General features: G+C 39.7%; 1 protein-coding gene across 1 annotated transcript in view; it reads left to right on the plus strand.

Annotated features, from left to right (window-relative positions):
- myt1la (myelin transcription factor 1-like, a) overlaps window positions 1-12,500 on the plus strand; it is an 83,393-nt gene that overhangs the window by 2,332 nt on the left and 68,561 nt on the right. Inside the window, exons 2-4 of the mRNA XM_034123786.1 lie at window positions 10,964-11,052; window positions 11,175-11,229; window positions 11,999-12,032. Coding sequence (XP_033979677.1) covers window positions 11,175-11,229; window positions 11,999-12,032 — 89 coding nt within the window. The 5' untranslated portion in view covers window positions 10,964-11,052. The remainder of the gene's footprint in view (window positions 1-10,963; window positions 11,053-11,174; window positions 11,230-11,998; window positions 12,033-12,500) is intronic.

The raw sequence follows: 12,500 nt of genomic DNA on the forward strand, positions 1-12,500 counted from the left end.
ATCATTAATTAGACCGAGCCGATTGTGTTCAGGTTCATGAAGTTATCTGTATTTTCAGGTGAGCAAAAGTGAGGAAAAGACGTGTAAAAGTAGTAACACAGATGATTAATGAACGTTTACAAACTCGTGGTAATGCAGATATGAGATCATTTTCACATTTTTCCCGAAGTTAAATGATGAGTTTGTTGGATGAAACGGTGCCTTGGTGCTCTGTTTGCTAATATGGAATAATGCCTGCAGTGTAACCACCTGTAGCTGAGTTGGATCTTCGAGCTGAATATCATCAGTTCTTGTGTTTTGAGGTTTATTTGCAGACCTTTTGATGTTTTATGTTTCATGCATCATTCATTAGACCAAGCTGACGTGCTGTGTTTCTGTGTTTTCACGGGAGCAACATTGGTAAAGAGTGTAATTGTTATAGGAGGCGTGTGGCGCAGTGGATAGAGCGTTTGTGTTCGGATCAAGGGAGTACAGGTTCAAACCCCACTGCAGTCAGCATGTCGTTGTGTCCCTGAGACACTTCACCCCAAAGTGCTCCTGTGGGGATTGTCCACAGTATTGAGTGAGTAAGTCACTTTGGATAAAAGCGTCTAACAAGTGAAATGTGATGTTATAAATGAGTGGCAATGCAGGTATGGGAGTTATAACGCATTGTTATTTGAGTTTTTACGGTTTAATTAAAGTGTGTTGTTGCTGGCGAATACGGACTAAAATCTGTTACCACTCGTAGCCTGCTAAATAATAAGTCGTGTGCTTATGCTGAATATCGTCAGTCTGTGTGTTTTCAGGTTTAATTGAGAGAAGACTCTTTGACATGTTGTGCAAGTTTAAGATGATATACATGAACAGAGCAGAGACGCAGATGCATAATGAACGTGTAAGTGTTACAAAATAGTGGTAATGCAGATATGAAAGTTATATCGCATTTAAATCGTGTTTTTACAAGTTAAATGAAGAGTGTGTCGCGTGAAGTGAAACACCTGTTTGCTAATGCCTGCAGTGTAACCACCTGTAGCTAAGTTTGGTATATCATCAGTCAACATGGTCGGTGGTTTGATTGCAAGCAAAGCGATCACGCATCAGTCATGCCGACACTATGCAGCTTTGTTGCAATGATGAGTTGCAGATAAGAGAGTTCAATCACATCTGAGTTTGACCCTTTAAATGATTGTACTTTGTGACACAATGCGTAATGTATGAGACAATATGGACTACTGTCAGTAGTGTAACCATCTGTAGCTAAATAATAATAAGTTGTGTATTTGTGCACAATATCGTCAGTCATTAGCCGGGTTTATTGCACAAAGACGTTGGTTATTTGAGGTGTCATCAGTCCGTGTGTTTTGCGGTTTAATTGCAGACTTTTTGACGTTTTATGTTTCGTACATCAGTCATTAGACCTAGCCGATAGTACGCAGCTACTTTGAAGTGATGTGCTCTATATTTTGTATTTTCACGTGAGCAAAAGCCGTAAAAATATGTTTTTAAAGTAGCGACACAGGACGTGTAAATGTTTCAAATTAGCGGCAATGCAGATATGAAAATAATATCGCATTTCTAATCGTTGTTTTACCCGTTAAATGAATAGTGTGTCATCTGTTTGCTGATATGGACTAACATCAGGAGGATCTGTATGCAAGTTTAAGAAAGTACATGAATGTTTTTTTACAGATGCATCAATTAGACCGTTGTAAAAATATACAGGCGTGTGGCGCAGTGGGCTAGTGCGTTGGTGTTCGGATCAGGGGGAGCACAGGTTCAAACCCCTCTGCAGTCAGCATGTCGTTGTGTCCCTGAGACACTTCACCCCAAATTGCTCCTGTGTGGATTGCCCACAGTATTGAGTATGTAAGTCGCTTTGGATAAAAGCGTCTAACATGTAATGTGATGTAATGTAATATAAAGGCAGTGACACAGATGTAACGTGTAAGTGTAATAAACTTGCGGAAATGGGAGTTATATCAAATTGTTAATCCTAGTTTTACCGGTTAAATGGCGAGTGTGTCATATCAAACAGTACGTCCCCTGTTTGCTAAAAAGGACTAACACCAGTAACACCACCTGTAGCTTGCTTATTAATAAATGAATGGATTACAAAGTCAAATGAAGCAGTACATTGAAAAACCAAAGAACAGTTAAAGTACTTAAGCCAGCGCTTGAGCAAATCTACTTAGTTAATGGCCACCGATGCAAACCAGTGACATGTTTGAAACTATTTGCATGTCACAAGCTGTCACGCACCTATTTGCATCGTGCTTCATTTGCAACATTTTGCATGAGAATTTGTGAAATGTGATGCTTCATTTTGCAATCTAATGTCTTTTTAGTCGGGAAATTACAAGAAAATATAACACTGTCAGATAAATTCAACTTTAACATTGTTTATTTGTACTTTCTGTCTTGTTTTTGGCAAATGATTTACACCCCGGGAGGGAGGAAGAGAAAAGACGTGATTAAAGAGAAGCTGGTTGATAAACACGATTTCATCTGAATGTGACGAGCACTGAATATAGAATCTGAGGAAGAAAACGTTGCTGATAACATAACGAAAAGCCCCTGAAACCTTATTTGAACTACTTGTGTGTGTGTGTGTGTGTGTGTGTGTGTGTGTGTGTGTGTGTGTGTGTGTGTGTGTGTGTTGTGTGTGTCTGTCTTTGGGTTATTTAATCTGAGCTGCTGCCAACACACCCATCAATCTGATTAACTAACACACACACACACACACACACACACACACACACACACACACACACACACGCACACACACACACACACACACACACACACACACAAAGCATCATCCACTTTCTATTCTGGAGCATCGAATGACTCATAGTATCAAAACCACACACACACACACACACACACTTTCTAATGACTCATCGTGGGTAGATCCTGTTCTTCGTGAAGTGTGTGCGTAAAGAATCCTGCATGTGAATGGCAGAGTGGTTTGAGAGCAAATGACAAACATTACATTTTTATCCGACACGTGACATTTAACCTTCACACGCTGAGGTTTCCTGAAACATATCGGAAAGGGTTTCCAGTTAAAATATGTCTGAATACAGTTAGATAACTTTAAATCAAATATATTTTTTTCCCAGGTTTTTAAGTCTTGAAAAGTGACAACATATCTGCCCGAATCCCCTCCTGTTAGTCTGGATGTTTTTCTGTTAACACACACTAATCTCAGGAGTAACGATCTTTGTTTCTTTTACGACTCGCTTCGTCTGCTTGTTACAGATCCTTAAAGCTTCACTCACTGATCACATCCACATCTCCACCTGTCAATCACATAGTCAGGGGGCGGGGACTTGTGTAAATGCGTCTTGTGGTGTTCCATTTCCTGTAGTGTGTTATATAGGTTTTAGTGCATGTAAATGGTCTGCAAAGACTCAAATCCCTGTGTTTCCTCCAGAGGGGGTTTCACTTATGTCCATCGCTCCCTTTTTGGATTCAGTAAAGTATAAAAAATGTGATACTCCTTACAAGCCGCATAATTAAAGTGATTGTAATTATCATTCAGTATTTGAATATATATGCAATAAGGGGTTTGTAATTTCTGCACACATTAACGTATTAATTAAAGAAATCATAGTTTTTTATTAATAATAATAATAGATTACATTTTGATAGCGCCTTTCAAGGGACCCAAGGCCGCTTTACATGCTGTGAACAAACAAACAAACAAACAAACAAACATTATTGGAGAATACACCTGTCTTCTGGTCTCCGTTTCGAGATGACTGCATCATCATAAACGGGTTTAATGACAGATTAACTTTACTTTCTGAGACCTTCAACTAGTATTTTCACAGTAGTCTGACCAATAGGAACAGCTGTGTGCAGAAACTCACAGTAGATGAAGCGACAGATCCTCCGACAGAAGATGGTCCGAGTGCTGAAGAGGACTTCATCTCCTCTGAAGTGCTGACTTGACACCAGATCCAGACCTTTTTCACAATTTCTACTTTCCCAAATTGACAGAGCTGAGAGGGCAAGCATGCAGTGCACCAGGGTTCATTTGGGCAAGGAAACCTTGAAGGGGTCTTTTTTTAAACATCATGTGTGGAGTGGGCTCATGTTTCCATCAGTTTATGGGAAATGGAAGTGCAGGAATCTCCCAAAAAGTCACTAAAAACATCAGAAGTATAAGCGCACATTGCTCAAACATGTCAGTGAAAGCCACATAATGTGAGCTTTGGTGTTTTTGCAATTTATCACCCTTAAAGTTTGAGAATGCATTCACTTACAAACCACTATCGTTAACTACATTTAATTTAGCTGACACTTTTATCCAAAGCGACTTACATTAAGCGAGAGCTAACGGCTAACTAGCTAATGCCTCACTAGCTAACGGCTAACTAGCTAATGGCTAACTAAGCAAGGCAAGGCAAGGCAAGTTTATTAATTTAGCACTTTTCAACACAAGGAAATTCAAAGTGCTTTACAACAATGAAAGACATTTACAGCATTAAGAAATAGTGCAGAGGAAACATAGCTAACGGCTAACTAGCTATTGGGGACTTAGCAGTAGTTAGCGGTTAGCGTTACTTAAGCAAAGTTGTAAAGCTCTCTGTTCCGAAACTTAAAGCAGAGCAGGCGGAGGACATCAAGGGAAAAGCAGAACAAGTTTTCTTCATAAAATATGATCAACTTTCATCAAAATCAGCAAAGCCTTACGCACTTGTGTACGATTACTACACCATTTGTTTTGACATATTTTCGTTTTACTCATACTCTGTTGTTTGCTTCGGCAATGACTTCCTGTTTTCTGAATCTGTCCTGGTTTAAAAAAAGGTTGAAAAATAAATGAATACATTTTTACAGGAATTTGAACGACCCAATCAAGTAACGTAATGCAAAAAGAGACTTATAGAATCATAGAGACATCATTCTCGATATTACAAGTCAGTGAAGCATTGAAATTATTTTAAAGCTGCTTTTTAAGGAACATTTGTAACATAATGTGGTTTTTAAATTGTAGTAACCCAAAAGAGAAATGCCAAAACAAAACAAAGCATAATTCATTTTTTCGTATCCTGTTTTCCAGATGAAACAGACATGATATTAATACATACAAAAAGAGAAAGAGAGAATGACTCTTATGGACTTGGTTATAAAACAAGTGTTTTTTGCTAATTGCAGAATCCCCATCAGCCTCCATTGCTGTGTAGCATGCAGTGTTGGGATGTCTGATTCTGCAGATCACAGTCAGCTGCTGCTGCTCTGTGATTGGTCAGAGGTTAATTGACGCGGCTAATCACACGATCGGTCCAGTCTCCATGGAAACCAGGAGTGGGGCTGATGTACAGGGGGGGCTTCACACCAGACTGCTGCTTTCTGTGTGTGTGTGTGTGTGTGTGTGTGTGTGTTAGTGTGTGTTAGTGTGTATTACACCACCAACTGTACACACTGTACTGCAGAGCCGTCTGTACATCAGTCAGTTTAAAATGCATCTGAATGCAGCAGAGTAACGTCATCAGCTAATATTATGAAGGTTTGGTAACAAATGTGGCGCCAATTTATGAATTAGTTGTGTAAATAATTCACTTATTGACGTTTTTTGACCTGCACTTGGATCTGAAATTGAGTCAATTAAGTTATTAGGTGATTGTTAGAGAGTGCAGTCGAGTTTAATTACTTAATGAGTTTTCTCGTCTTAAAAAATATGGTCTATTATTTTAATACTTTATTTATATTATTATATATCATTAAGTAGTGGAATTAAAGCACACTATTAACCTCTCAATAGTATTAGGGTAAAAGTACGACGGAGCAACACATGGATATACTCAAGTAAAGTACAAGTCCCTCAAATTGTACTTAAATAAAGTACTTGAGTAAATGTACTTAGTTACTTTACACTACTGCCTGCTGATTATGTCGTCTGGATTTTCATCCAATTTATTCGTAGGCTTTATCCTCTGTAGACCTCAAATGTCTTATTTAGGTTAGTTTTTAAAGTTTGGACCAAAGTACAGAACCAACCACCCAATCATTAGCCTCCCTGGAGAAATGACACCACTGTGGCTAACAATTTGAGATGTTATGCGTCACTCGTGTACGCAGTTTATGACCAGAATAACACAAACTCTCCCTTGATGTGCAGACAGACAGAAGCACTGCCTCCCCCATTTTCTCCCCCCCTTTTCTCCCCCTTCTCTCTCTCTGTTCAGTTGTGTTGTTTGGTTTGTGCACTGCAGCGTCACATCACACACCAGGTGTTTCTGTTTGTAGGGTTTGATAAAAGTGCTCTGCTGTAATGAAACACAGAGCTGCTGTCGGGCTTTGCTGCAAACACACACTTCACCTGGCTGCTGTGTGTGTGTGTGTGTGTGTGTGTGTGTGTGTGTATGTGTGTGTGTGTGTGTGTGTGTGTGTGTGTGTGTGTGTGTGTGTGTGTGTGTGTGTGTGTGTGTGTGTGTGTGTGTGTGTGTGTCTGTGTGTGTGTGTGTGTGTGTGTGTGTGTGTGTGTGTGTGTGTGTGTGTGTGTGTGTGTGTGTGTGTGTGTGTGTGTGGGTGTGTGTGTGTGTGTGTGTGTGTGTGTGTGTGTGTGTGTGTGTGTGTGTGTGTGGTGTGTGTGTGTGTGTGTGTGTGCTTTGTCTGGGCTCACAAACATTTGCCTGTGATTGTTTGGCTGCAGGTGAGGCAGACTGAAACTGGAACATTTTTAAGGGAGTTGGGACTAACAAATATTTTGTGTGTGCAATTGAGTCCTCAGGTTTTGGGTAATTTTATTTTTTATCTGATCTGATACTTGGCTGGGAATTGCTTTACACACTAACCTGTGTTGTGGGTGGAATAAAACAAGCCGCATTTCACTTGTTAACCTGTGCAATAACACTTTAGTTTCTGCTTTTAACAGCTTTAGCCAAGGACCGTGTCCAATAGATCCCGTCGACCCACCCACATATCGACGTTTTGTCATATAAAACCTTTCTACATAATTAAGGGAACTTTTTATAGACAAATATATATGTTGTAACTTCTCCAAAAGCAGGATCCTCCACTCTCTGCACCATTAATCCATTTTCATTTTGAACTCATCCCAAAATTCACTGAGCTGCTCAAGTGTTTTATGGAAACAGAAACAAATAATTTTTTTAAAGTTTTATTTTATTTCATGAGTTAAAGGGGCGCTTTTATGCTTTTTGTGGTTTTCCCTTTCCCTGTAGTATATAATACTTGTGCTCCTATTGGCTAGCGCTCCAACACATTGTACGTGATAGGCTAAGGGGCGGGACATCTCTAAGCGGTTGACCAACAGAGCCGGCCAGCTAACCAATCAGAGCAGACTGGGCTCTGGTTTCAGACAGAGGGTGATCAAAAAGCCAAAAATACAAATAAGGAACATGAACATTTGCATAATATGTCCTCTTTAAAGTCACATATATATTAAATTGTATGGTATATGTGAAGTGTTGTGCTGGCTTTGACCTACAGGGGGCGATGCAGCCACCAGGGTGTGTTCACAAAAAAGTCACATAGGTACAGAGTGTTCTCTATATGGCAAAGTGAGTGAAGCTCTGTGCTGTTATGTGTGGTTGACTAAAGTGTGTGTGTGTGTGTGTGTGTGTGTGTGTGTGTGTGTGTGTGTGTGTGTGTGTGTGTGTGTGTGTGTGTGTGTGTGTGTGTGTGTGTGTGTGTCAGTATAGGGTAGCTCTGCATCATATTGTACCAGACAGGCAGAGTGTTGGACTGAATACTAAACAGCAAAAAGCTCCTCTTCACACAGCGCCAACCCAGCCATATAGGACAGACAAACACACAACTGAACACACACAAACACACACACACACACACACAGACACACACACACACACACACACACACACACACACACACACACACACACACACACACACACACACACACACACACACACACACACACACACACACACACATACACACACGCACACTTGTGTATTTCTTTGCTTCAATTATTCACGTTTTCTTGCATAACACAACAATAAATTAAAGAACTTCTTTAGGAGGAGCATGATAGTAGTGAATAGTAATATTGTACATTATGATACAGAGATGTGTACACCCACACACATGTGGATGTATTTTTACATGAGACACCAAAACAAAAAAACACTAATTTTGCTCAAATGTCCTGATAATCCGAATTGTCCTCAACTCGGTCCTCACAAAGGCAGTAGTACGAGAACAGAGAACACACACACATGTGCAGAGGCAGAACAAGGACACCGCCTATAGACACACAGTTGTGAGGACACACATACACACGAATGCAAGTACGTCTTCTTCTTCACACACACACACACCCACACATCCACACACACACACACACACACACACACACACACACACACACACACACACACACACACACACACACACACACACACACACACACACGTACATACATACATGCACGCACACACAAACAAACAAACGAGGACACAGCCTATAGACACACACTTGTGAGGACACACATGCACACGAATGTCAGTACGTCTTTCACACACACACACACCCACACCCACACACACACACACACACACACACACACACACACACACACACACACACATACACACACACACACACACACACACACGTACATACATGCACGCACACACTGCAGAACACACACATCCATTAAGTGTGCAGCCCACTCAGTCGTATAGTTTTTTTTGCGGCGAGTGAGTGAGGGAGGGGAGTGTGTGTGTGTGTGTGTGTGTGTGTGTGTGTATGTGTGTGTGTTTGATGTAAGTTGCGTTGGAGCTCGGTGGAGTTGGAGTGGTGGCCTCAGATGCACTCGGCCTCGCTGCGCCGTGGCAACATAATGGGTGTCGGCAGAGGGTTCAGGCGAGGCTGTCCACAATTTACATTTATATTAACGCTGAAAAAGCCCCCCGAGCTTTACTGCAGCCGAGGAGACGCTGTGTTTCACGTCTTCATCATCATCATCATCATCATCATCATCATCATCACCCTGTTGTTTCTCTGTTGTCTCTTTCATGTTGCTGTTTGCGCTCCCAGCAGGATCTCATGAGATTTAGGTCCTATTTGGAATTTAAGAAAGAGAATATGCAGCAGTTTTATTTGGATTGTATTTGTAACATTTCAATTAATTGCTAAATTAAGACTCAACTATTGATGGAGTGAAGGCAATGGGATCATTTTAGAGTCATCTACATCTCATATAAACTGGTTAAGGTGTAAAGTGGAGTATTTTCTTTACTATAAGGAAAATGCATACGAATATAGGGGTCTGCCTTTATAATTTAACAACACTAACAATGCTTAAAGGTGGGGTAGGTAAGTTTGAGAAACCAGCTCGAGATACACTTTTTGTTATATTCCATGGAATGCTCTTAACATCCCGATAGCAATGAATATCTGAAGTGCTTTGACAAAAAATCCATAAAAATAGTTCATCTGTGGAAGCTGTGGTACTGTAAAAAGCACGACCAGTCATCTGAGCCGGCCCGGCTAAAATAACTGGATGGCCTACCTGCCTGTCAGCCTTCCATCTGTGCACAAACTTATCTCGTGCCCTCATTGGTCATGTGCGCGTTCGTGTGCGTTGGAGGAGGGGCTCTATAAGGAAGTGGCAGATTTTCTCCGGTTGTGTATTTTCAAATTCTAGCGATCTCGAGCCGGTTTCTCCAACTTACCTACCCCACCTTTAAGTGTTAATTATGTAGCATTTGAGCATTAAAAGGTCTTTAAACTACACCTATGTTATATATTTTGTTGATTTGTGTTCTTACATTGGCCCAAACTTTTCCAACATTTTCAAACCCAGAGTAAATGTGTAGTTTTAATCAAAATGTTTGATTTGTGTGTGTAATTGCCTGGTGCCTGTCTGCCAGTATCGCTCAAATGGAACTTATTATTGATGGATTTAAGTCATTGGACAAATGGATTTGAAGTTATTTGATGTCCAAAGTCAATCCTTTCACTTTGCAACTCTTTTAATACTATTGTTAATATTGAAGATTGTATTTTCTTGTTGGAGTGAAATGAAATTCATTCAACAAAATAAGATGTTATGATAAGTTATTGTTCTTTTGTCTTACTGTAATTTGTTTCCAGTTGGAGAAACGTCACTAAAAACCTAATTTCTGATAATTTGGATGTGGTTTTACCGTCATAGGTTGCAAATCTTCACGTCCTCATCGTATTAGTAAGATGTTTCGCCCTCTTGAAGCAACCCATCCTTTCACTAAGACACATTCTGTAAAAAACACTTATTTTATCAATTTATTTGGGATGTGTTAAGGGTCATTTGCTTTCTATGCTGGTCAGGGTCACTCAAAATGTTTTGTAGCAGCGAGTCCATAAAACCTCTCCAAAGAAACACCTAATTGACTGAGTGAATAAACGGCTATGCTGAAGGTTACTAAAATCTGTGAAACCTGAATGAATAAAATGTCACGTTTTTAAAATATCGGTGGAAACGTGTTTTGATATTTGAGTCTTTCAATTGTTGAAATGTCATAAAGATATCATAATTTTACATTTCATAGAGACTTAAAGGTGGGGTATGTAATTTATTTCAGATACACTTTTTGTTATATTCCATGGAATGCTCTTAACATCCCGATAGCAATGAATATATTAAATGCTTTGACAATAAATACATACAAAAAATATCATCTGTGGAAGCCGTAGTACTGTAAAAAGCACGACCAATCATCTGAGCCGGCCCGGCTAAAATAACTGGATGGCCTACCTGCCTGTCAGCCTTCCATCTGTGCACAAACTTATCTCGTGCCCTCATTGGTCATGTGCACGTTCCTGTGTGTTGGAGGAGGGGCTCTGTAAGGAAGTCTGAAGGAAGGGGCAGATTTTTGTACTTTCAAATTCTAGCGCACTCGAGCTGGTTTCTCCAAAATTACATACCCCACCTTTAAGTGTTCAAAACAGCCCACAGTTCTTGCAACGTAACTCTGAAAACATTTCTGTGTTTTATTTTGCAGATCATGAGTCTGGAAGACGGCTTCTGAAATTCAGTTTGCTATAAAAACTCTTTAGCTAAAGAACCAGTGCCACACCGAGCTCTGACCAGGTAAAGTACACTCACAACCAGCTGAGCTAGAGTCTTCTATTTCTTGGCAGTAATTTAACTCAATTATGTGATACAAAGAAAAACCCCAACTTGATTTGTATCGACTTGTGTTTTCTCTTCAGATGGAGGTGAATGCGGTTAAAAAACGCCATCGCACACGATCCAAAGGAGTCAGAGGTATAACCATGTTTGTCTGATTTATTTTCAAAGCTTCGTTCTCATTTCTTAATCAATGCACATGGATGAAAGCGGCCTGGCTAGCTAGTAGCAGCTAATATGTTAGCAGCTACTCAACCAGCTATTTTCCTCATGTTAACTTTACTCATATTGGCTAAATGCTTTTTCCTTTCCAAATAACATTTAGTACTTAGCCACAAATTCTCAAAAGGATTGTGTTGCTTTTTTGGCTACTATCCTGCACAAATAAGAAGTATACGTGTAAACCTAAGTTTATGGTTGAAATGTGCTGTTCTAAATTAGGGAATTTGCAAGAAATGTGTATAAAGTTGGCTCCATTCTCTGCAAATGAGCCTGTTTTTGCTGAAATATCAGTTGTACAATATATATTGTGAACCCAAGCAAAAAGTGTATGAAGCTAGCTTTTACACCAGCCTATAGTTAACCTGTTGTTTCTAAGAGTGATAAGAACAACCTATTCTTTGTTCATTTGGTAGCTTTAAAAGTAATATTGATACGTTCTTAACTGTTCTTGAAAACATTGGATATACAAAATACTTTTGATAGATCCTCTTAATCGGAAATGTGTGTAAAAAAGTAGTTTTTTGTATTAGTTCCACTTCCTAATCGTATGCTATAGCCTATGAGCCTAAACATAATAATATCTTAGTGTAATGCCCACATATAGTAGATGTGTTAATAAGTATTGGTTGGCTGCCGATTGTTGAAGTTAAAACATGAATCTTTGTTGTTCTGTCTCCATCTGAAGCCGCCGTGGAGGCAGTGACACAGGAGTTATTCAGGTAGGTAAACTTCCACTGACACTCATTCATCATTTTATTTTGGTGTCATTATTATTATACTTTCCTGGCCTGATTGTGGCGCATTGTGCCTTGTCACAGATTCTTTTTGTGGCATTCATCTTTGTTTGGTGAGCCTAAAACAAGAAGCGTTGCGATGTTAATCCATCTCAAGGGCATGGGGATTTATCATTAACCTTCATACAAATATCTACACATGTGTATCAATGCACTTCTTGCAGGCAAACAAGTTACAGTCGTGCAATGCTTTTTGTGCAAAACATCTGTTCCCTGATTTTTGCCTTAAAGGTAGTAGCTCTTCCAAGTCAATTGAAGTAATCCTGTCAAAAAATCGACACACAATAGGAATACAACGCTGTTCTAGGATACTTAGGATGGATGAAGTCTCTGAAACCTCACTTATTGGTTCGTGAACAACCATTTTAAAGCCTTGAGTTTGGAGTTTTTCCT

This window comes from Trematomus bernacchii, unplaced genomic scaffold (genome assembly GCF_902827165.1).
Source record: "Trematomus bernacchii unplaced genomic scaffold, fTreBer1.1, whole genome shotgun sequence".
Classification (NCBI taxonomy): domain Eukaryota; kingdom Metazoa; phylum Chordata; class Actinopteri; order Perciformes; family Nototheniidae; genus Trematomus; species Trematomus bernacchii.